Below are 24,850 nucleotides of genomic sequence, written 5' to 3' on the forward strand. Positions count from 1 at the left end.
CTCCCCCTCGCCCCCCCTCCCCTTTCTCGCCGCTGGTGCGTGCTGCGTGCCTCAGACGCCCTGTAACGCTGCGCGCCGCTTACTACAAACAAGTAGTTCCCGGCACCCCGCCATCTCCCCCCGCCCGCCGGCGCGACGGGGAGGGCCGGGGACTCCGCAGCCCCCACCGCCGCACCGCGGGCGCCCCGTCGCGGAGGAGAGGAGGGGTCGGGCCGGGGCGGCGGGGAGAGGCGTGTCCCCCCCCATACACACACACCGCCTCCCCCGCGGAGGGATACCCTCTCGGCACCATCCGCGCTCTGCCCGCACCAAAATATTGGGAGTTAAGAGGCGGCTCCGCGGCGCCGCCGGCTCAGAAGCGCGCGGGCAGGCAGGGCGGCGGCGCGGCTCCTGCGCCCAGCCCGCTCCCCGCCGCCACCACCGCACCGCAGGGCCGGCTTTACGGACGCGGCCCCCGGCTGGAAGGGGCCCTTTCGCCGCCGCCGGAGAACGAGGACCAGGACAAGGAGGGGGACTTGGCGCGGATCCGTGCCGGGGAGGCCGTCGGTGCCCGCCGCAGGGCCACCAGGGAAGCCCCGCGCGGAGGGTCTGGGCTCGGTGAGGAGGAGGAGGAGGAGGACGCAGGGGGCTCCCCCCGCACGGAAGATGTTGCTCTCCAAGTTCGGCTCGCTGGCCCACATCTGCAGCCCCGCCAGCATGGACCACTTGCCGGTGAAGATCCTGCAGCCAGGTACGGCGGGGCGCCGGGGGCTTCCCCCCGCGGGCGGCCCCAGCCCCGTGGCCGGCGCCACGCAGCCGCCCGAAACTTGGGGCTCTCCCCTTTTTATTAAGATTTTTCTTTTTTTTTAATATAACCGAAGAAGATTTTTGAGGAGGAAATTTTTTTTTAAAAAAAAAAGCCTCGTGCAGAATTAGGGCGACGCGTCCAGCGGACGTGCTGGGGGGGGGGATTTAATATATATATATTATTATTTTATTTTTTATTTTTTTTTTTGAGCCCTAATTTTCGCCGAGGCGTAGCCCGGTCGCTAACGCCGCGCTTTCCCTCCCGTTTCCCCAGTGAAAGTGGAGAAGGAGCCGTTCGACAAAGTGTACCAGGTGGGCTCCGTGCTGGGCAGCGGCGGTTTCGGCACCGTCTACGCGGGCAGCAGGATCGCCGACGGCTTGCCGGTGAGGCTCGGGGCGGCTCGGCGGGCTGCGGGCACGGGGCGAGCCCTGCCCTGCCCGGCCCCGCCGCTCACCGCCCTTCCTTTCCCCCCTCCTCGCCCCGCAGGTCGCCGTGAAGCATGTGGTGAAGGAGCGGGTGACCGAGTGGGGCACGATTGTAAGTACTTCATTTTTAATTTTTTTTTTTATTATTAATTTTATTTTGGGGAGGGGTGGGCTCCGTCGGGGCTATTGTGTGGGCGGCGGGGCTCGCCCCGCCCGCCGGCGCGGTGTCTGCGTCGGGGGGAATTTGGCGGGGGTTCGCCGCCGCAGCGCCGCGCCCGCCCCTCGGACTGCGGCAGCGGAGGAGCCACCCCGCGGGGCGGCGGTGGGTGGCACTGCCCTACCCTGCCTTGCCTCGTCCTGCCCTGCCCTGCCCGCCGCCCCCGAGTGACCCGCTCGCCACCCCTTTCTCTGCCCAGGGCGGCGTCATGGTGCCCTTGGAGATCGTCCTCCTGAAGAAGGTGGGCTCCGGATTCAGGGGGGTCATCAAGCTGCTGGACTGGTACGAGCGTCCTGACGGCTACCTGATCATCATGGAGCGGCCCGAGCTGGTGAAGGATCTCTTCGACTTCATCACGGAGAAGGGAGCCCTGGACGAGGACACGGCCCGTGGGTTCTTCCGGCAGGTGCTGGAGGCGGTGCGCCACTGCTACGGCTGCGGCGTGGTGCACCGGGACATCAAGGATGAGAACCTGCTGGTTGACCTCAGGACAGGCGAGCTGAAGCTAATCGACTTCGGCTCGGGGGCCATCCTCAAGGACACGGTCTATACTGACTTTGATGGTACGTGCCCTCCTTGCCTGGGGCAGCCCAGCCACGGCGTGCCGAATTTGGCCAGACCCCGTGCCCCTCCCAGGGCGATGCCCTATAGCTGCCGCTTATCCTGTTTCTGGCGCCTCCAAGTAGCGAGGGCGCCTCTGACGCAGCGGTTCATATCAGGTCTATCGGTAATGGAAACCTTTGGACCCGAAGCAGCTTAGGGTGTTCAGTTGCGTAGGAAAGAAGCAATTCCAGGCAGTGACGCAGCAGTTTATATTTCCCTGTCTTGGAAAAAGCATTTTTTTTCCTAGAGGGCAATCTGTTTACATGGAGGTTTCACCAGTGTCGGATGTTTCCATGTGTGGATATGCAGTTTTTACATGCAGTGCTTTTTTTAACTCGAAGCAATAGCTCTCCCCCTCCCTTTCTGCTGGTGTCCTGGAAATCCCGCATTGCAGATTTCAAAGTGATGGGACAAATACGCTCCCTGCAAATAACGTGATACTAGCTTCAGGGTCAGGCTTAATGGTTTAGAGATGGGAAATCTGAAAATAAGCTTGCACATGATAGAGGATATTTTCCCTTGCCCTTTGAATGTGACTGATGTAACCAAGGGACTTTTTTTTTTTTTTTCCAACCTCCATCCTCAGCTGCTGCACTTAACATCTGTTTGTTGTGAAACCCGAACCCCTAGGCCACGTGACCTTCAGCATCACAAATTCTCGTTTTTGTTTGGTATCCAAGGAGCACCGCAGGCAAAGAGAGGGCGGGTTAAAAAGGCTGCTGCAGAGAAGCATGGGGCCTTTTTTTTTTTTTTTTTTTTTTTTTTTTTTTAAAAAACATAAAAATTGTAAGCAGCCTTATTTTGTTTACTGCCCAGTGGAATTGGATAAAGCAGATTATCCCTGTGTAATAAGGCAGACCTGAGTTTCACCTTCTCGACTCCCTCTCTTCTCCTCCCCGACAGCCCCCTTTGTCCTTTTGTGTCTATTTTTGGTGTGATGCTGCAGACGCCACGTGGTCAGTGAAAGGGAGCTCGCCTTAGTAAACAGTCAGCTGATGGCAGCCCTGTTATTCCTTGCAACAAAATAGCACAACCGGATGGTTGATGGTGTAATTCCACAGATGACCTGAAGTTACACCACTAATGGTTTGGGGCCATAAAAAAAAAAAAACCTGCTTTTTTTTTTTTTTTTTTTTTAATTCCAAACAATGAACTTAATTTAGCCTTAGTAGAGCTACTTGAAGAATGGGAAAACACTAATCCTTTACTTTTTTTCCTGCTTTTAGGAACGAGAGTATACAGCCCGCCAGAGTGGATCAGATACCACAGATACCATGGGAGATCAGCGACAGTATGGTCTCTGGGTGTTCTGCTGTATGATATGGTTTGCGGAGACATCCCTTTTGAGCAAGATGAAGAAATCTTGCGGGGACGATTATACTTCAGGAGGAGAATTTCACCTGGTGAGTTGTGTGGGGGTGTTGAGTGGGGACTTTTTTATTTTTTTAGGATTTCTGGTTTTTTTGAGATTATCTTGAACTTACAAAAGTTATGTGTCTGGGTGGGTTGGCTGGTTGTTTTCCAAGACAGTCTCTTTATTTTTCTGATCTAGAATTCCTTCTTTGCTTGTTTCAGAATGTCAACAGCTGATCAAATGGTGCCTTTCACTGAGGCCTTCAGACAGACCAACACTTGAGCAAATTTTTGACCATCAATGGATGCACAAATCTGAAGTAGTGAAGTCTGAGGACTGTGACATAAGGCTACGGACCCTTGATACTGATGTATCGAGCACAAGTTCAAGTAATGAGAGTCTGTGAATTACTAAGGACCTCGCATTGGGAGGGGAGCTACAAGCAGAAAGACCACAGTGCTGCTGCCAATACGTAGGAGGGGCTAGAAAAATGCATTCATTATTCTGTAGTTGAATCTTTGTCTGAGGGACTTGATTTTATTTTCCCCTTTTGCTGGTTTCTGCTTTGGAATGAGAGATTTCCTTTGGAAACGCTGATGTTTGGGAGTTGCAGGCCAGTACTTAGTCAAAGACTGACCTTATTAAGAAAGCAGTGACCTCTTGAATACATGGTAAACTTTTTTGCTCTCATAGAGCCTGGACTAGATTTTATTTGCTTTTGAGTGCCTTTTTGAAAGCTGCTTCAGTGGGACTTTCTTTTTTGAGCTGTGTATGTCCAAAGAAGATCCAGTTCATTATAGGAATTTGCTCCCTTTAGACCCAGTGCTGGAGGAAGCAGCTCCTATGATGCATTGGAGAACATGTTCGGTGATTGAATGAAGTAGTCCCATCCACTGGTGATGGAATACTTGAACACAGACATTTCACTCCTGCCCCCAGCCCTTTCCAAATCCAACCCACCTCTGCTGCTCAAAGTATTTCTTATAGCCTGCACAGAAATATGAACAGGTATATCAGCTTTTTTATCAGAAACATTTATTCATGTTTCCTTTTATCATCTCTACCACTGGGCATGAGAAGCCCCTTTCTCAACTCCCCCTGGCCTTTTGTCACCCTGCGAGTCTTAAGAGTATGTATGGGCATGTTGAATGCACAATCAATGCAATATTCAAGGACTTTACTTTTTTTTCCATACCTGTATAATGTGTTTATGTAAACTTGGTTTTCCCATGTACTATACAGTTATTTATTGTTTGAAGTTTAGAAGACCTCCCACAGGTTTCAGCTGTGGCTATTTATTTGGTTAATTTATTTGGTTAGAGTTATTCAACACTGTGCTTTCCCCTCCTCCTCCCCATGGGAATTCTAGTGGTTTGCCCATGGCACTTTTTTTCTGCATTCCTGTCAACTTTTGTTTAAAAAAAGAAAAAAGACAAAAAAATATTTCTGACCTTATCAATTTTTGTTGGAAGATGGAAAATTGTTGTACAAAGTCTAATTTAAGGGAAATAGAATGACTTTTTAAAGTTAGTCAGTATGCCTTTTGTCTGGTATTGCACCAGAAATGTAAAGTAATGCTGTTTGGAAAGGTTTTAAATTATTGACATTGTACAGTCTCCGTGCATTGGCTCTGGAAGGTAGAGTGGCAGAGTCATAAACCTTAATTTATTTTAATAGCTGTGTTTCTGTGATCTGGTTGCATTTATGCAGCTTGGATTTGGATTTTTTTCTTCTGTTTAACAGTGTGAAATGTATGGAGATCATATTTTTTATACAGGTATTTCAATTAAACATTTTTTGTACATAACAGTTCTGTGTGTCTGTATGCGCTCACTTTTATCTTCACCATTACTCTTGAATCCAGCTGGGGAACAAGTGTTCTGTTAATGAACTTAACTTGTAAAGGCCTACACCGTCTGACCTGGAGTTAATAGGCCTATGCTATTAACTGGTGGCAGTTTTGGAAGAATTAATCAATCCCTTGTCTTGACTGTACCTACTTCTTGATCACCATATTTGATGTTGAACTGCAATAGGTATATGATGCAGCAGCACTAAGGGCCTACCTGAAGAGAGCTGGCCTGTGATTATGTATTTTCAACTCTGTAAACACTGAATAACTGAAATACCACTGTACTCATTGTCCTTAAACGTAACAAAGAAGCATTTTTGTACTTGCTCATGGTGACTGTTTTCATAGTTGACTTGTTTACTTTCCATTACATTCCATTTCCTTCCTTCCTCTTGCCCCCTTCCTCCTGGGGGTGGAAGAGAATTTCCTGTGGAAATACCAGCATTCTTGGAGAGTTGAGTGCCTGTTTTCTTTCACTTTCTTGTTATCAAAAACACCCAGTGTATTGTATCACTCCATGTGATACTTGGGGGACACGTGAGATTCTCACCCGTAGCAAGAGAAATACCCTCAGCATTCATCTTTGTTGGGAGTTGAGTCCTGCAGATTACTGAGTTCATCCTGATTTCTATAAAGCTGGTGCCTGTTGACCTGACTTGGTCTTTTTGTGGGGGTGGTAATGATTACAGGGTTTAATTACCCCAGAGGGATCTGTAAGGTACATTTAAGGATGTGTTCAGTCATTAAAGGTGCTTTGTAGTATTAATAGTAAGAGGCTAGGCTTAAAATCTGTTGGGTTTGCTTTATTTCCCTTTCTGGAGATCTTTCTGCCAGCTCATCTACTATTATTTTGGTTCCCTGTGGGGAATATCTCACTTGCTGACATCATATCAAGCTCCTGATGCTAACTAGTTTAGACTCAAAATGCCACTGAATAGCAGGAGGTAAAGCAGAAGGGGGGAAAGACCATTTCTGTGTGTGCAGTTTCCTGATGACATGGGGGGGAGGGTAGGTAGTTTTTTCTTGTCCATAGAGAGTTCAGTTGTTGGGGGGGGGGGGGAGAAGACAAAACAAAAAGCAGTTGTGTCCATCAACTTGACTATTTCCTTTTTTTTTTTTTAATCTGCAAATTGCTTTTTAATTTTAGAATTCTCAAGTTTTTTATCAAAATCCCTGTGTATGTTAAGTGTATTCCCTGCAAAACTCACATATACATGAAAACACTTACTATTGCAATTACACAGATGAAAGATTTTGCAGTTAATATTGCTGGAGGTGGTCACACTATCCTGTCCTAAGAGTAGAATGCTTAAAAGTGCAGGTTGGGAGTTGTAATTGATTATCTTTCGCTTAAGAGTAGAGATGCAGATATACTGGAGGAGGGATGATCCCCGTGCCTAGTGCAGATCTTTAGGGAAGCATGTTTCTAACCACAAGTAGTCCCTGGAGAAATTCCAGTAGCTGATGATAATTAACATCTTCCACTCCAGTGGCTTTACATGCTCACAGCTGTTGAAAGTGGTGGTAGCGACCATGAGGGTGAGCTTTCAATGGGCTACCGGGAAAGCAATTCTAAAAATACATTTGTAAAGCTGTTGCTGATTGCTGAACTGGATGCTTTCAAAGTTTCCACAGGAGTCTATTTTACTCTATTTTACTCTTCTTGCTCTCACAGAGAAATGCTGTTGAAGCATTCTGTTTTGCAACATAAAAAAAAAAAAAAAAAAAAAAAAAAGGTTTTCACCTTTTGCTACTGAGGCAAAATGCATTAAAAGGATAAAGGTCAAAAGGACACGGGTGCTGGTGCTGACTCCCCTCTGGGATTAGTTCAACATAAAAGGTATACTTTCAGTACTGCAAAGGCAGCTTTCGTTGTGAAACTCCCCTGTACACTAATAGAAGACACGTGGCTGAAACAGCATATACTGAAAGTAATGATTTGTAAAAAATAGCTTTTCACTACAGTTGAATGTTGGAAAATGATGTGTTCATATAGTTCCATTAGCTGAGCGTTACTGTCAAACTGAGCAAGTCAGTGACAGGTCTTTGTTTCTCCTGCACTTCTATCTGTTATTATTTTGATATCATCAAATGTTTCTTCCCTGGGATCCTCCTCTTTATGCTCTCTCTGCATACTCAGTTGGTTTTCCACAGAACAAAGCTTGAAAAGGAAAATTCTGCAGATCATTTAAAACATTACTTAAATTGCAAACTGGTTCAACCTTGACAAATTGATGTAGCTGCAGTCACACCTATGCATGAATGTATGCTACTAGCTTCATAACAGGTATTTCAAATATTCTCCAGTGATGAAAGAGTCTTAACAATATAGTATTTTGTGTAATTAATCGCCCTAACATATATATATATAGAGAGAGAGAGTATATATATATATTCTTTTGTATTAATTCAAAAGCATACACTGGCATTTATTTTTTTTTTCCAGTTCACTAAGCCTGTATTTACTGAAGCAAACAAAAAAGACCCTTTAAAAAAAAAATCAAAGGGATGTTAGAAAGATTGACAAAGGTGTGTTCTCACCAGACTCCTATGGCTCTCTTTCAGTGGTTTACTGACCTCTGTTGGTGAAATTAAAGTATATGTTCTGAAAATGATGTGTACATTGCAAAGAGAGATTTTAAAATATTGCTGACTGATATTTTTAGATATGGAAGGATATGGCTAATTCTTAAAGGCCCCATAAACTTTGGAAGGCTACAATTTCAGAAAAGAAAAAAAAAAAAAAGTCAATATGAAAATAGATTTTCATTTTGTTAACTTAGGGCAATGCTAAGGTACATGCAGTTGGTGAAAATGTAGCTGTTGGAAGAGAGGAATTTGAATTAAAAGGCTGTCAACTCAGTGTCTAAAGCTGAAGAGGCAGCCTGCCCAGTGAGCCCCCAGTCACTTACATTACTCTTGGCATGAACGTTTACGAGCATATTGGCCCTCATTCTACGACATCATTCCAGCCACGATGAGAAGCACTTGTCTTCTGGCATACAGATGGGCAGTAATTCTCAGTAGCATAACTAGATAACATTACAGAACATTGTGGCCCCATCGGTTTATTATCAGTCTAATCTTCCTACTAACAACAGTGATGCTACTATTGGTGACAGAAGGTAAGATGGTGACATTTCAGTTTCGTCCTGATACACAGCTTTTCTGATATTGTTGTACTGCGGCTCGCTGTACTTGTAAATTTGTGATCACTTAGCTTCATGGTTAACTGTGCTTGAAAAAATATAATATGTATTTGCCTAAGGGGTTCCTTCAGGTAGCTGATATATCACATGTATTAGGCTTTGGTTGTATTGTAGAACTGGTTAATAAAGTGATAAGGAAGCCATAAAACCATGCAACTAAAGATAAATTTAAATCTGTATTTAGACAGAATTCCAAATTAATCTCAGAGAATATCTCAAAACTGATGAATTCATCTGGATCAATAAAAAATATGGGCATAGAGACATAACAGAATATTATTTGCTGAAAGCAGTTGTACTACAGAATCCCAGAACTGGAGAATAACAAGGCAAAATGAAGAGCGGATAAATACTTGAAACTATTGCATAGACTTCCTCAGCTAGCAAAGCCACTCCTTCTGTTCCCATAAATTTAAAAGGTATTCAATCTTTTGCGTCCTTTACTGCTCAAAATCCTGCTATTATTTATGATATGACCAGGCACACTTGAGTTTTAAGAGATATTATGTGGTTTCCAAATATCTATTAAATTTTTCATATTTGTATCTCAGATGCTAGAACTTGTTTTTCCTTGAAAATCCAATGAAAGAAATATTTGCATATGGAAGCATTATGCTTACATAATAATATAAATTCAATATAGGTCTCAGATTAGCTGTGTTTAAGCTCTAATTAATATGGTCTTAGTAGGAATGCTATCTATTCTTGCTAATACTCTGCTAATTGACTATACAAACCATTATGTAAAAAGCTGCTTATAGTAGTCCAGTAAGAGAATTATTGGGACCCATACTTTAACTTGCACTTCTTTCTCAGGTGAGTCTGTGTTAAACTTTGAAATTACATTTGAGTCACGGTCAACAGAGGTAGATCTATGTGGTTCTTTATTTACTGTTAATGACTTAGCAAATCACTTTTACAATTGGGTATAACAAAAAATCGCAGAAAATTATACTAAAAATTGAAAGCTACTTTGCTCTCAGAATTCTGGAAAATGTTTTATAATTTCATGAAACATGCCATCATATAGCTAGTTGGATTTTGTTTTACATACGTTCTATTGGAAAAATCTGTTGAAATAAAAGGCTTTGCTTGAAACACCTCTTTTACTTATTATAGATAGTCTGTTTTCAAGGTTAGACTCAGTGTCTCTCTACTTTTTTGGTACCCTTGTTTTAGGCCAGGAAAACATGGACAATAAAAATCAGTCTACTCCAGATAAAAATATAAATATATTATCAATTCCATTCTATGACTTTGTTTTGTTTGTTTGTTTGTTTGTTTCTCCTTCTGTTAGTTGTTTCTTTGTTTTGTTTTATTTTGGTTTGGTTTGGTTTTTTTTGCATGGTTTTATTTCTTTTCCAAGTTTCAAATCCTTATAAAATCATTAAATAGAACAGTTTCTTTCAAATCATCCTATGGAAAGGTGTACACTAATAGTTGGCAAATGTTCCCAACATCACAAACTCTACAAAGATTTTTCTGTTGTTTAAATAGCAAAAGCCCTACAATATACAGATTTTCATTAGCATAGAAAAGTATAACAAATTTCAGTTTTCTGGTCTATGGTCTGAGGTAAATAGTTAGCAAAATCACCCCACAGGAAGACAGATCAAGGTTGCAAGGAAGAACTTTGTGTCTGTAAAGATAGCTGAACACCAGAATAAACTGACTGTAGAGTATATCAAATCACCATTTTTCAAAAGTCATCTAGGAATTCTTGTTCCTGTCTTGATGCAAGTACAGCCAATTTAGAAATACTAGGGATTTGATCAGCCTAATGCTCATGAGTTTAGAAAAAAAAGTTTTCAGTCCACAATGCTCATTCTGCTTGTTGAACCAATATAAAATTTATTGACAGTGTCCCTTTTGCTACTGGCAAAACATAATGCACATTTGACCTAATCAATAGAAGTAGTGACAGAGACTTTTTAATGATGGTGAAGCTATGGGGTTACTGACCTTCTCTCAAAGCCAACATCAGCTAAACTGTTCCTCCCTCACACCATCCTTTCCTTTTGCTAGTACACTGACATTCAAATCAATAAAATGATCTCTGTGATAATGATCCAGACTAAGTGAGGGAATATGCACAACAGCTTGGGACTGGCATGTGGAGGAAGAGAGATTTTATTGCAAAAGAAAAGATATGTGTAATATCAGGCTTACTTTTCTTTGGTCTGTGCTATCAAAGGAATCCCATAGTTTCTATCTTATAATTTATGCAACAAAGAATTTAATTTTACAAGGAATGTTGACAAATCCTACTATTTTTAACCTTGCATGCAAGCTATTTTAGATGCTCTTTTTTTGTTTTTTGTTTTTTGTTGTTTTTTTTTTTTCAGATTAGGTGCTGAGCACCTGCTTGACAGGCATGCAGTACCTCACCTCCTGATAAAGCAGAAGAACTTCAATCACTTGGAGTCTTGTAAAGATTACAACATAATTCATGAATATTTCTGCACATCTTGGTATTATGCCCTATTTTGTAACCAGCTTCACAGGTACAATTGTAAATGAGACAATACATTAAACGTATCAGAATAGCTAATAAATGATGACACTTTTCAGCTATGCACACACAAAAACAGTTGCAGCGACAAGAGTAATGCAGGTGAGTTGAGAAATAAAAATTTGATTTATGATTTTATGCCAAGATCTATGATTTCCCTATTTCTATGTCGTTTTCAGTTTCATCAGCAAATATAATCTAATCTCCTTTGTCATCTCTAGGATACTTCTACTGATACTCATAATATAACATACATGTATTGTATTCCAGTATACTTAAAGGAAAGCTACAACAACTGATCTTGGAAATCTTGATTAATCCCTATGTAAACCATGAACTTTGAGTGCATTTTAAAGATACACTGTTCTCCAGTCTAGTGCTTATTGTGGTGATTCACTCAAACATCTCTGACTGATGAGTATCATCACTTCCCTGACATTTCCTAGCCAAAGTGCTCCTGGTGGCATAGGATCCAATTCTGCAGTTGTTGGGTAAAATAACAATAACAATAACGATAATTTAAAAATCCATTAATATCCAGGGGGAACTTGGTCTGTGTAGTGATTACAGGATTACCTCTTAGTTTGTGACAGAAGAAGGGATGTCCTAGAGAGGAAATCACATAGTGGTTTGTGTTGGAAGGGACTTTAAGACCATCTAGTGCCAACCCCTCTGCCATGGGCAGGGACACTTCCCACTAGATCAGGTTGCCCAAAGCCCCATCCAGCCTGGCCTTGAACACTTCCAGGGATTGGGCATCCACAGCTTCTTTGGGCAACCTGTGCCTGTGCCTCACCACCCTCTGAGTAAGGAATTTCTTCTGAATATCTAATCTAAATCTACCCTTTTTTAGTTTAGAACCATTACTCCTTGTCCTATCACTACACTTCCTGACAAAGAGTCCCTCCCCAGCTTTTCTGTAAGCCCCCTTCAGGTGCTTGAAGGCTAGTATAAGGTCTCCCCTGAGCCTTTTCTTCTCGAGGCTGAACAACCCCACTTCCCTCAGCCTTAGGTGAGGTGCTCTAGCCCTCTGATCATCTTTGTGGCCCTCCTCTGGATTAATTCTAATACATTTATTTCCTTCTTGTGCTGGGGGTCCAAGAGCTAAACACAGTGCTCCAGGCAGGAGTACTCCAAGGGAATAAGAAATGCTGAAATTGTAAAGAAAACCCTCTACTGCAAAGTTGAAACCCCATAGAGAGAGGGGAAAGGGAATCCTTTCTTTCAGAAGCCAGAGCTGCATCCTTCTGTAAGATAGAAAAAGAGCTATTTGGAAAGCAAGGGCAAAGTAAATCAGGAATAAATAAATAAATACATAAATAAATAAAACTGCCTGTAAAAGTAAGGCCTGGATGTCAGTTTTGTTAATACCACATAGAATAGTTATTCATGAAAAGTCTTGCTTCCCAGCCTTTTACTGTGAGAAAGTGCTCATAACAATGTTTGCAAAAATTGATACTACTTTTTTCCTGTTTCTCTGTTTGAACAGAGTTTTCATTTCACAAACTGAGCACATGATGCAACTTCTATTATGATCAGTGACAAAATCCCACTGATATAGGTGAGAATGTGTCAGTCTCACTCATAGACCAGAAAATACTTTCATATTATTTACTAAGTTACATTCTTATTATTGTTATATTTATCAACTAATATCCACAATGGTGAAAACTGTACTGATGTCAATGGTCTTTTTCACCCATGGAGCTTTCAGAACATTTAGAAACTTCATTGATTAATTATAAATATGTGTATGATTAAATCCCTTCACCAGCCTCTCACTGACACCTTATATGAGACCTTTCCCAATCCCAGAACAAAGTAACATCGTTGATGGCACTGAACATTTAGCCAATTTATTAAAACAAACAAACAAACAAACAACTTCTTTTTATCTTCTATAACTTCACTTCTCTGCATTTTATTCTAATCCATACTTTCTTAGGCCTCTGCTTTTCCACCTTCTGGTAAAATCTGCCTACGAAGACTTAAATGTTGAAAATAATTTTATAACCCAGTGAATCTCTATATGGATAAATTCAGTACTTAATCACATTTTCTTACCTCTGTCTGTAGGTAGTAACCCCAAAATATTTGAAATAATTTGTTCATTCTGACCACTGGAAAAGTATGTATCTGATTGTCGTCAATTTTGAGTGACATAAGACTGAGTTCATATATTAGTAATATAATTTACTAATATTTCATACCATTTTGTAAGGCTCCTGCAATGAACAGGTTAGCTCAGATGAAGTAACTAAACACCGTAAATGGTGATTACCAAGGCAATATTAGAAAATCATAAAGAATCACTTAAAAACGTAATCAGAAGTGTACGTGAAATATTCCCCCCACGCCCCCCACCCCCGCAACCTCCCCTGTAAGATGGCCACTACAGGCTTATGTGGCACTTGAGACAAGCTATGATGAAAGACACTTTAAATGACTCAGGAGACAATAAAACATCAAATGGCTTGGTACTGTCTTTTTGCAGGGAAAAGTCACCCTTCTCTTTGCAGAAATAAAGTCTTTGTTCTAGAATACTGCATTTGCTGCTGCTAAAATACAATTTAATTGATTGCCAATTGGCTGAGACATGGAGAAAAACACAAACATTTGTGTTCAATTGGTCATGAAATATCTAGATTAACATTTACAGAGCTGTTAGCTAACTCAAGTTAATTGGCAATCAATTCACTGTAAAAGAGGAGCAAAAAGTCCAGATCCATGGACTTGGCTAACAGTTTTCAGTTGTCTTCTTAAGCTTATTGCCAATCAAACTTTCCTAGATACATTTTCAAGCTAACACCTATTTGAGGAAAATGGATACTAAAATGTAACTCGTTTTCTCTCTTTCTCTTTTTATGAGTTTTATACAAAGCCTTTTTGGGGACATTCATTCAAATACCTACGATATCAATTTTGCTGAAATGGCCTCAGCAAGGCTAGATGAAACCATGATCTAGGTGAGGAGGTGAGTGCATCCTGCAGTGCCTCAGAGCAGGGTGTCACCTTCCCCCACCCACCTACTCTCATCCCTTGCAAGACATCTCTGGTGGATGGCTCTCATGTATATCTGCACACACATTTGCCCTTAGAAGATGGATTGCTTATTTGAAAAGCAATTTGTAGCAAAATTATTATGAATAACAATAATGATAATGTAAACATATGCTTTGAAGCTGCAATAATTGTGTCCATTGTAAATAATTAAATGACAATAATAAATTTCATAAACTGAAGAAAAGTCACACCAGCTACTTGTTCTGAATACTGCCTGTTTAAAACTATGGAGCAGCTACTTGAGACAGATTTCCTCACACGTGTTTTTAAATCTAAACAACCTAAAAACAGGATATGGATATGGGATAGATAGATAGATAGATAGATAGATAGATAGATAGATAGATAGATAGATAGATAGATAGAATAGGATATGTTGTGCAGATTTTGACCACAAGCTGGCCTGCATATGCCACTGTAATTTATACAGTTGAGTACCTTCCACTTTCTCAAGGATATTAACTGGCATGAACCTTCATTTTTTTTCATTTCCAGTAATTAATTCCCTGTAAAGAGTGACTGAAAACACTAAACAAAAGCATTTAATCAGAAATTATTAGAGTTGGCTTGTCAGTCGTTTGTTAATCACCATTCATTTTTGTACAAGGAGTGAAAATTTTATTAAACCTTATACTTAATTAAAACATATTGTTTCCGTAGCAGATTGGAAAGTACTGTCATCTGTTTAGACTTGTATCCTAAGATTCATTAAGGATTCATGTTTCCTGCAACATGTAGGCATTTAGAAATTCATTCTGTTGGGATCTGTATGGAGGTACAAAGGGTGATGGTTGTAGCACAGTGAAGTATTCTTTTATTGAAGGCCTTCCAAAACCTCACCGTAATGCAGACTGACAACGCAGTGAAGGAATACTAATGAAAGTGAATGGGCTGAAAACTAGAAAGTAAAGAATAGTGAGGAAAAAAATTGCTTCACAGATTTTAGAATTCCTTATAGTCTGATCTTGTGAGTGATATACATGTAAGCACTAGAATTTTGTACAATCATTCCTCCTTGAGTCTTTATTACAATACTTATATATATATGTGATATATGTGTAAAAAAAAAAAAAAAAAAAAATGTATATTTGGCACAGGAAGTGACTACAGCAGTTTGTTCAAAGTTAATGAAGTCAGATTGCTTTAGTGTAACATTCCTCCAAGAGTCAGAAGGGAAAATGCAGAAAAAAAATGACAGTGACTGATTACTGTTTATTATTAGAGCAAGGTGCAAAGACTTGCAAAACGCTGCCTGTTTTCAATGTCTGTTTACATACATTGGCGTCCTGGTGCATGTTATGTAGGAACATGTAAGAGGTGTGTATCTCATTACTTTTCTTTCTGGGCAGATTGTTCTATGGGCTCTAAGTATTTACCAGAATGTAAAAGACACTGTTGTATCCAGGAAGATGACTGAGCCACAGTCAGCCATTTGGCCAAAGCTGAGGTTGAATTGGCTTGTTGGACTGAGGTAAAATAAGGGAATCTCAGCTATACATTGTAGGACCTTGCTGTTATCTAGCCTGCTATTTATTACCCCATCCCTGCCTGTGCCTTGGCCTAGACTTTATGTTTGGCTCTGTGGATTTCTTGACTCTTCACCACTTTCTTTGCCATTTTTGCACCAGAAACTGTAGTTTGGTGTATCCTTTGGTTTTCTTAGTTTCTGTCTTTTTCTTCTATCCCTGACACCAGCAATTTGCTAACAGCATCCACACCCCAGGTGTACTGTTGCTGTGATGACATTAAAGGGATTGTACTGTGAACATATATTCAGATGCAACAGTAACAAGCACAGTGCTTCACCAACAGACAGAAGCATATGTAGGTAAAAAAGCACTAACATTTTATATTATTGCTATTTAACATTAGTAACTATTGATTATGTAAGTAACATAGCTGATCCCAGGAAAGAATCACAGCTTTACTATTAATCATTAATCATTTCCAGTCCAGGAAGACAAACAGCAGGCAAAGTGTAGGGGAAGAGGGATGAATATATTTTTTAAAAACAAATGCCATCTATTTCCATTGGCCCTCTGCCTAACCATTATTAACTTGCAATAGTTTGTAGGCATCCAAGTTGAATCTTCCTGCTGTTACTAGAAAATTTTTCTTGGCTCACATATGAAAATAATTTCCTTTTAAATTCAACATTATGTTATTACAACATCCATGCTGATAGTCTGATGGTCAAATGGTCAAAGCTACAAAAGAGAAAGCTTAGGCAATCATATCAATATGTATATATACCTGAAGGGAGGGTGCAAAGAGGACAGAGCCAGCCTCTTTTCAAAGATGTCCAGTAACAGGACAAGGGGCAATGGTCACAAGGTTAAATGCAGTAGGTTCCATCTAAACATCAGGAAGCACTTTTTCACTGTGAGGGTAACTGAACATTGGCACAAAGTTGCCCAGAAAGATTGTGAAGTCTCTCTACTTTGAGATATACCAAAACCATCTGGACATGGTCCTCTAGGTCACCCTGCTTGAGCACAGGGTTTGGACAAAATGACCTCCAGAGGTCCCTTCCAAACTCAGCCATTCTATGATTCTGTGAAATTTGATGATTGTACATTTGAGTATCACACAGAGCCATCATTAGTGTGTGATGATGACTTTATATCTTTGACCAGCCTTGTCTAGGGATACCCAAATCTGCCTCTTACCCAGTCATATAACAGGCATGTTTATTATTCCATGCCAGTCACACTTGTTTATTCCTGACATAGTCATGGCACTTATGACTCCTCATGCTGCTGTGACATATGACCCTTACGCCATAAATATTCTTTTGTATTACACAAGGGTATCACTATGGAAGGAGGATTACGTGAGGTCATGACTAGAGTCTGATCCTGCCTCATCTCCAGATGTACAAGCAGAAAACACTTGAGTGGATTAATATATAAGTGGCTTTTAGGGGCAACTGTCCCTTTGTTCTGACATTGCTAGGTGAACAGAAGGATTGGTGTTGCTAGATGGCCCCAATCTGTTCAATAACCATCTACATCAGCTTATAACACAGGATAACCTTGGCCAAGAGCATCAAGTGGAACCTGACTGCCTTTTCCACATACACAGGCGCATTACTTTTTAATTTTAGGCTTGTACATTGACAGCTACCACACTCGGTCATAGTTGGCAGTTCATCTCATCTCCCCTTCAACAACCAAAAGAACCAGTCACAGCAACAATGTCACTTCTAGCAGGAAACTGTGCAAGCCACAGTTGCTCTGCTAAAACAGAAGAAAAAGAGAGAAAGAAAATGGTGATATGAGAAGGTTTATAGGGTGGACTTTTGCTTCTAGCTGTCTAATGGACTACTCTGGTAGAATGGAGTTGCTGGAGGAGATTTTTTACTTCCTGATAGCTTTGTAATTTTACTACCATATGTAGAAAAATTGCTAGTTTACCACATTTATGAGTGCTTATTAGAATTATATGGTCCCATTGGATCTAGAAGAACTGATAATTCATGTAACGAATTTAACAGGAATGTGCCTCCTACACAGCTGATGTGCTGAATGAGGTCCCTTTTCTGTTTAGGCATCTTATAGCTGGTACATCAAGTGATGATTCTGGTAATTCAAGGACTGAAACCAGGAAAATGTCTTCTAAAAACTACCGCATTTTTCATGTGGATGAATTCTTTGTTCTTTTACTCTATATCTGCGTTTCTCAAAAAGAAAATTCAAACCATACCACATTGTCAGGTTTTCCCTCCAACTCCTTACACTTTGCTATTGACCCTGCTATCAGTGTTTTTACCTTGCTAGCATCTGGGTTGCCAAGCTGGAATGAGAGAGAGGATCTAATCTTGGGACTCACCTATCCTGACTTTAGAAATTAGTACTCTAATTAAGGGAAGTATTAAAATAATGACAGCAAGCTTGGCTTTCAGAAAAGTCTGTGATCTGAAGCCTGGTAGTTCCATCCCTTTACTTGGAATCAATGAAGTCCAGAAGATGTGATAAAGATTAATTGTTGTATAAAGCAAAAACACCTATGATAAAGAGTCTTGCCAGACCTGCCTTGGATACCTTCAGAGGATGGAGCAAAACCTATGAAGTCAAATGTTAGAAAAATGCCAAAGTTGTAGGTCTGCCTTAACAGTGTTAGTTTCATAAGCATTGGGGTTTGAGAGAGACATGAGATTTGACTAGAACCTTCCTGTCTTGTGACATTTAAAAATAAAGATTATATCTCTGGATCCTTCTGCTCTCCCAAGGAAATGAATTACTAACCAACTGCAGAAAAGCTCAGAAGGTGAGTGAGAATAGCATGACTGTATGCTACAGATGATCAAGTAGTGAAAACAGTGGGAGGAAAATTGACAGAGTAACAGTGTGCAAAGGTAGTGTCCTGGAAAATTCCTTTTATCACAGGTTTAGGGATCAATCCTGCAAAGACCTTAAGTGCTAATAACACATAATATCACTATCTAAAGTTCTGTCTAGACTTGGAGACTGAGGCCAGTTTGTCCTAGATTATGCAGATTTCAGGGTGATTAGATGAAGTCCCTAGTCTTTTTTCTTTTTTTTTTTTTTCCCCTTTTTTTTTTTTGTGTGATGTTAATGAAAAGTGTTCATTAGCATGTAATTAATTCAGTAAACGTCTGTTCAGGTGCAAATGTAAAGGCATATGGCAAAGAAGTGCTTGGTTCTTAACAGCAACAGCAAAAATCTTATTCCTCAGAAGAATTCACTACTTCTTAAACTGTTAAAGTCAAAGATTAGTAAAAGGAGGTCTCTTTATCTTGAGTGCTCAATGGCAAAAGATCTTGTTAATATAATTTCATTTATATTGTTGGATCTTGAGCCTTTCCACACTGTTAAAATCAGCAACATGTGAAAATGAGAGTGAGGAGGTTTCAATGATTTACTCTTCTCTCTGGTACCAAGAGGAGTCAGTCAAACTAATTTTAAGGTAATCAATGTACTTTTGAACCACCGCAGAACAGGTAGCCAGTCTGGAAGAAATCAAGACTTACAGAGAACTTCTCCAGTAGGTGTTAAAGTGTTCCAATCTTCTCAAAAGAAGTTTCTTGAAAATGAAAACACCCCTTAGAGATAAGTATAGAGAGAAACAATGCAGCTCTAAGAGGTGTAAAAGGCTCTATTCATCTTGGTGGGTTCTCATCCTTCTTGCTTGTGGACAAGGTCTTAAAATCTGCAATACGATCAGCCTATTGTTAGCAACTAGCACTGTGGGGCATGTCGTTTATGCCGTATACCTGTGTATAGCTACAGATAACACCTGCATCATATATGTCATTACAGTAAAAGCACAGGACTCAAACAATTTTAGTGTACCGGAGATTCCAGGCACTACAGTCTCAGCCCCCAACCTGTAGAAAATACTCAAGGTGCAGTTCTCCTTTCTCTGCCTTCCTCACCTGCCTCTACCTGAAAAGGTCACTGGAACCTCTGAGGTCAGACTAGGAGAAAAGAGAGGACTTGGCCCTGAGCGGCAAAGGAATTCCTAAACTTTTGTTTCCAACCAGAGAAATAGATGCAAGAAGTCTCCTCACTGCTGACCCAACTTTCCTTGGGGAATAGAATAGAAAGAACAGAACAGAACAGGACAGAACGAGAGATGAATTTTGTTGTGTTGTATTGAGTTGAGTAGAGTTGAGCTGAGCTGAACTGAGTTAAGTTGAATTGAGTTGAATTGAGTTGGAAGGAACCTACAAAGATCATCAAGTCCAACAGCCTGAACATTTCTAACCATTTCTTCTGCTAAACAAAAGTTAAAGTATATTACTGACGGCATTATCCATAATGCAGCCTTTTGAACACTGACAGGCATGGGGCATCAATTACCTCTCTAGGAAGCGTGTTCTAGTGTTTGACCACACTCACGACAAAGACATTTTTACTAATTCACCCTGTCATCAGTTACCAGGGAGCAGAGACCAGAAATTCTGTCTCTGCTTCCCCTCCTCAGGCAGTTGCAGAGAGCAACAAGGTCACCTCTCAGCATTCGTTTCTCTGAATTAGATAAACCAAATGTCCTCAGACATACCTTCCCGTGCTTTTAGCAGCTTTGTCATCCTCCTCTGGATGCATTTAAGTATCTTAACATCCTTTTTATATTGTGGAGCCCAGAACTGCACTCTATATTCAAGGTGAGACTGCACTGCAAGAGACAGTTGGAGAAATAGGATCTTCATTGTCCTTGTTTTCATGAGACAGGATAGATGCCTCACCTTCTCACCCCCCCATCCTCTTCTCATTCCTAGCATGTATTTGACTTTGAAGGTATGTCACAGTTTTTCTTTCTCCATAACATCCTCCCATTTTCCTGTCTCCTCCCTTTGTCACTTGAACTCATCCTGCTTGGGAAATGAGACAAAACTCTACCCAAATATTCTCTGTCTTTCAGACTCTGTCTGTTTGCCTGTACCAGCTCTCCCCAGAAGATAGATCCACATATTTTTATTTTCCGAAAAATAATTTGGGTACTATTTACTACTACCACCACCACCAGTACTACTACATCTTTTCTGACAATACCTGCAATTTCTTCCCTTCTCATTATATTGACATGACTCAAGTAGAGTCTCAGTCAGTGACAACTGCATAGCACAACATCCTACCTAAGTGATGCAAAAGTAAGAAAACCACATGCTTTCCCAGCCACTCAATGAGTATGTGGAGATTCTGGTACTGGTTTCATGATTTAGGTTATCATTAGGCAACTGTCATTTAGGCTGTCTTCTTTTAGTAGTAATTCCAGTATCCATGGTTGTTGACTTTTCATTCAGTTCGGGAATATCTTTATGGGTGAATGTTCCACTCAATGGAGAAAAATGATCTGTTTATGTCACTAAAGGGGGCAGAAGGAAGGTGTGCTCTTTCTTTCTCCTAAAGATAAGGGGATCATAACATAAAGTTCAGAAACTTTTTCCTATGATCTGTAACAAAATCATACTTTGTTCTGCAATTGCTTGTTGACCACTACCAGGCATTTTCACTGCTAAAGTCATGTGAATGAGTATTTATACCACTGTTATTATCTGAAATAACAGAGTGCTTGAAATGCCTAGTTTTTCTGCAAAGTTGATTGGGCCACAGCTAATACTATTAAGTGATGATTTTAAAATATTTACTGTTTTAATCTGATGTATACTTTCAGTTATCTGCACGCCAGGATGTGTCCAGGCTGCTGGCAAAGAGCAAGCAGAGAAATTATATGTTTGTAAATTCTGAAAGCTCATTTACAGGAATATTATATATATTTGGGGGGGGGGGGGGGGGGGGGGAGAGAGCTGTTTTGCTGTCAGAATAAGAGCAATAATATCAGTCCTTAACATTGCTTCCACACTAATTGCGGCAATCCTGACCCTAATGTTTCTAAATTATACTAACCACTATTAATTTAAGACCCTGAAATTATATTAATAGTTTCATATGGGTTATTTTCCCAATTTCTGTTATAAATCCATTAATTCAAGGCTTGTGCATTTGTCTTCTCGGTCATATGTATAACACATGTTGGCCTATTTCTGTCCTCATTTCAAAAGCCACATGACACATTTGCAGCAAAAATGTACTGGAAAACGATGTCCTTTGGCCTCCTAACACTGTAACACTTGTTACTATTGCTGCCTTTATGTACTTAAACTTGTTGGGGGGACCTGGAAAGGAAAAATGTCACTTATTTCTGACTTCTGGTCAGTAGAAACCTTTATATATATATGTATATATATATATATAATAAAAATGGTTGGATTATATTCTTTCAACCCTTTCACCTGCATTTACAGTAGATCTCTGAATGAGAAGGTCAAACATTTATTTTAGGCATTTTAGCTGTTAGCCAAATAGCTGCACTGGAATTTGATCAATAGATACTTAAAGCCAGGAAAAATGACCAATGATAACATACTGTTAAATGTTAAAAAGAAAGAAAGGAAGAAAATAAATCCCTGCATATCTGTTCAGTACTTATAGAAATTTCATTAAAAATTTCAATTAGTTCCCTGCACATGTCACATGGAATGCATCAGTTTCATTGCTTCAAGTACAATTAAGCTGAAAGACCACAGAGCATTTAAAAAGGAAGCAAGGTCGTGGCTCCTGAATGGCAGCAGTATTACCACAGGCAGTGCGCTTAGGGAGGTGACTCCTATCTCACTAAAAGAGTTTTGTCTAGACAGTGACAGTGCATAAGCACTAGGCACTAAATGAGACTTCAATAGCTAAGTCTAGTCATGCTTTTGATCTGCAAGACAATCAAAAATAAATGAATTTCCAGAATCTTAGGTGTGTGAGTTTTTGTTTTGTGTTTGGTTTTCTCCAAATAGAAGTGTCACAATGCAGAAATAATTAATAACATATGTTACTGTTGGTATCTTTACTCACAATTGCTTTATTTGGTGTTAATTTTTTCTTTTTATTTTTTTATTCAAGACAAGATACACTTTGAATAATCCATAATTCTGCCCTAGAGAAAACTGTGATTTATACCAGAAACAGCAAGTAATATTTTAAAAGGTAAATTAAATCACATCATTCTTCTTGTGTAAAACTCCTTATTTAAAATACCCTTGCTCATTTCAGCAGTATGAAACATAATTAAGTCTGAAGACTATTTTTATTTATGTAACTGTAGAAATATTACAGAGAGACTGAAGCAAAATCCAAATGAGATCTTTTTTAGAAAAAAAAAAAAATGTCATTGCTAACCTGCTTACTTACATTCCCAACAATAAGACTTGGAAAACTAGTACTAAACTACCTTCTATATGTGTAAAGTAATTGTTTTAGATGAACACAGATGACCTTTTTAAAGTAATGTCTTCTTAATGTATACGTATTAAAAGGGCATGTGCATGATATGTTTCCTCATCCCTTCATGGTTCCTCACTTAGCCCCATAATATTGTGATGTAAACACTGTTGATCAGAGATGCCAGCCCCAGTAGTCTGACCTTTAGTGAAGATTTTAATTCAGCCCAGTTTAAGCTTCACCTTAGCAGGAGATGCTATATCAATGTGAACTGTAAAACAAATGAAACATTTACTTGTACCATGAGCTGCTCCTTCATGAGGCACACAGAAACAACCTAAGAAAGCTTATTTTAATTTTTAGTATATGAGAAACACCAGTTCCTAATTTCATTGTCTTTGCTGAAGGATCATGGTCAAAGTCTTCAGAAGGACAAAATTGTGATGCTCCATGAAACTCACAAGTTTCCCATGAGTAGAAAAGAAAAACCATACAGAGAGGGAGCAAACTTATTCTTTGAGAATAAATAGGAACTTTACAGTGGCATTTATTGGGCAAGAGTAAAGATTGTGTTTTGTTTGCTTTGCCACATGCCCACATTAGGGTGAGAATTTATGACTTCTGTAAGAACATTTTTTGCTGGATGCAAAAACAACAATGGCTATTATAATAGTAAATGAAAGGAAAAGATTTTGGAATAAAAAAGCCAAATGTTGTTTAAGGTGATTTGCAGAAGATTGTTAAAAATAAGCTTGTCACTGCCTCTCACTTAAAAAATACAAAAGTGCAAGGGAGGATTCTTAAAGGCTTTTCTTCACATTTTTAACAGTTTCATAATGAAAGAATATAACATAATTCAAAAGAATGTAATTTTAAAACCATCATACACATATAATACACTACAGTATATACAATATATCTACATGTTTTCATCAGAAGAGAAGTTGGAAAATGGTTTAACTATTTCATTCCAAATCTAGATTTAGGCAGACTCAAAGACAAAGATCATTTCCTCCTTGCAATTTCTAGGTATAAATCTTATTCCTGGGTAATACTACCAAGAACTACATCCTCAAGATATTGTAATGATTATGATGTGATGATTGTGGTGAGTCTACAGTACTACAGTACTTTGTAGGTGAGCCTACAAAGTGATTGCCACAGAAAACCACCACATTTCATGCACTTATTTCTTTGATATATTTTTTATATACTTTGATATACACTAGGAAAATAAATACATAAATAAATCACATTCCTTACATCTTGATTATAAATGTGCAGAGAATGTATACTGCTTTTAAACACGCCTCAAAGGGACTGTAAAGGTGATTTTTAGCATGAGTAATTAGCTTCGGAAATATATTGTAACTTTTATTTCCTCTTTCCTTATAGCATTATCATGATTTATTGTGTGATCTTTCCAAACCTGATGATATTCAAAGGCTGGACATCTTCCACTGCATCTAGCTGAACCAACTTAATCTCTGTAAAAACTTTGTTTTTGAAGCATGTTTGTTGGAAACCATAGGTTATTCTCTTTTGTAAGAAGAAGTTGATGTTGTGGTGACTCTGAAAGTATAAATATCTATTTTTTTCAAAAGATTTTCTTGTGAGTCACATTAGTCATGGTGCTATGTTCTTACTCCATCTTTGGTCTTGAATGAATCATTGTCTAGTGAAGAAACTCTATGATGAAGATCACCGTCCTGCTGCCTTCCTAATATTTCTGTATGAAGGGGAAGGACAACTGCTTTTCTGCAGTTTGAATATCTTTCCTTGGTAACTAGAGACTCTGAAGTAAAAGAAAGTTGAAATAAAAAAATGTAGGATATGTGCACTTATTTATATTAACCTTTTAGATCAATTGTTTAGCTAATATTTGTGCCTGTAGTGTTAAGAAAATAATAAAATGCAAGTGACATCAACCTTCCTTTTCTTCACAAATAAAAGCACTTATCTACTTAACTGTCAGTGATTTTTTTTATTATTATTATTATTATTTTTTAAACTCAGATTCTATGTGTTTTTCTCCTGCATCCAAAAATTATGCAAACTTGTTTCTACTGGAATTCCATACCCAGACTTAATAA

General features: G+C 39.6%; 1 protein-coding gene across 1 annotated transcript; it reads left to right on the plus strand.

The window, feature by feature from the left end:
* Window positions 1-360: 360 nt before the first annotated feature.
* PIM3 (Pim-3 proto-oncogene, serine/threonine kinase) lies at window positions 361-5,195 on the plus strand. The gene is made up of 6 exons (XM_084532668.1): window positions 361-730; window positions 1,061-1,170; window positions 1,274-1,324; window positions 1,629-1,992; window positions 3,259-3,435; window positions 3,608-5,195. Exons 1-6 carry the CDS (start codon window positions 646-648, stop codon window positions 3,790-3,792), a joined length of 972 nt encoding a protein of 323 aa, XP_084388794.1. The 5' UTR covers window positions 361-645; the 3' UTR covers window positions 3,793-5,195.
* Window positions 5,196-24,850: the final 19,655 nt, after the last annotated feature.

Source organism: Aythya ferina (assembly GCF_964211825.1).
Source record: "Aythya ferina genome assembly, chromosome: 1".
Classification (NCBI taxonomy): domain Eukaryota; kingdom Metazoa; phylum Chordata; class Aves; order Anseriformes; family Anatidae; genus Aythya; species Aythya ferina.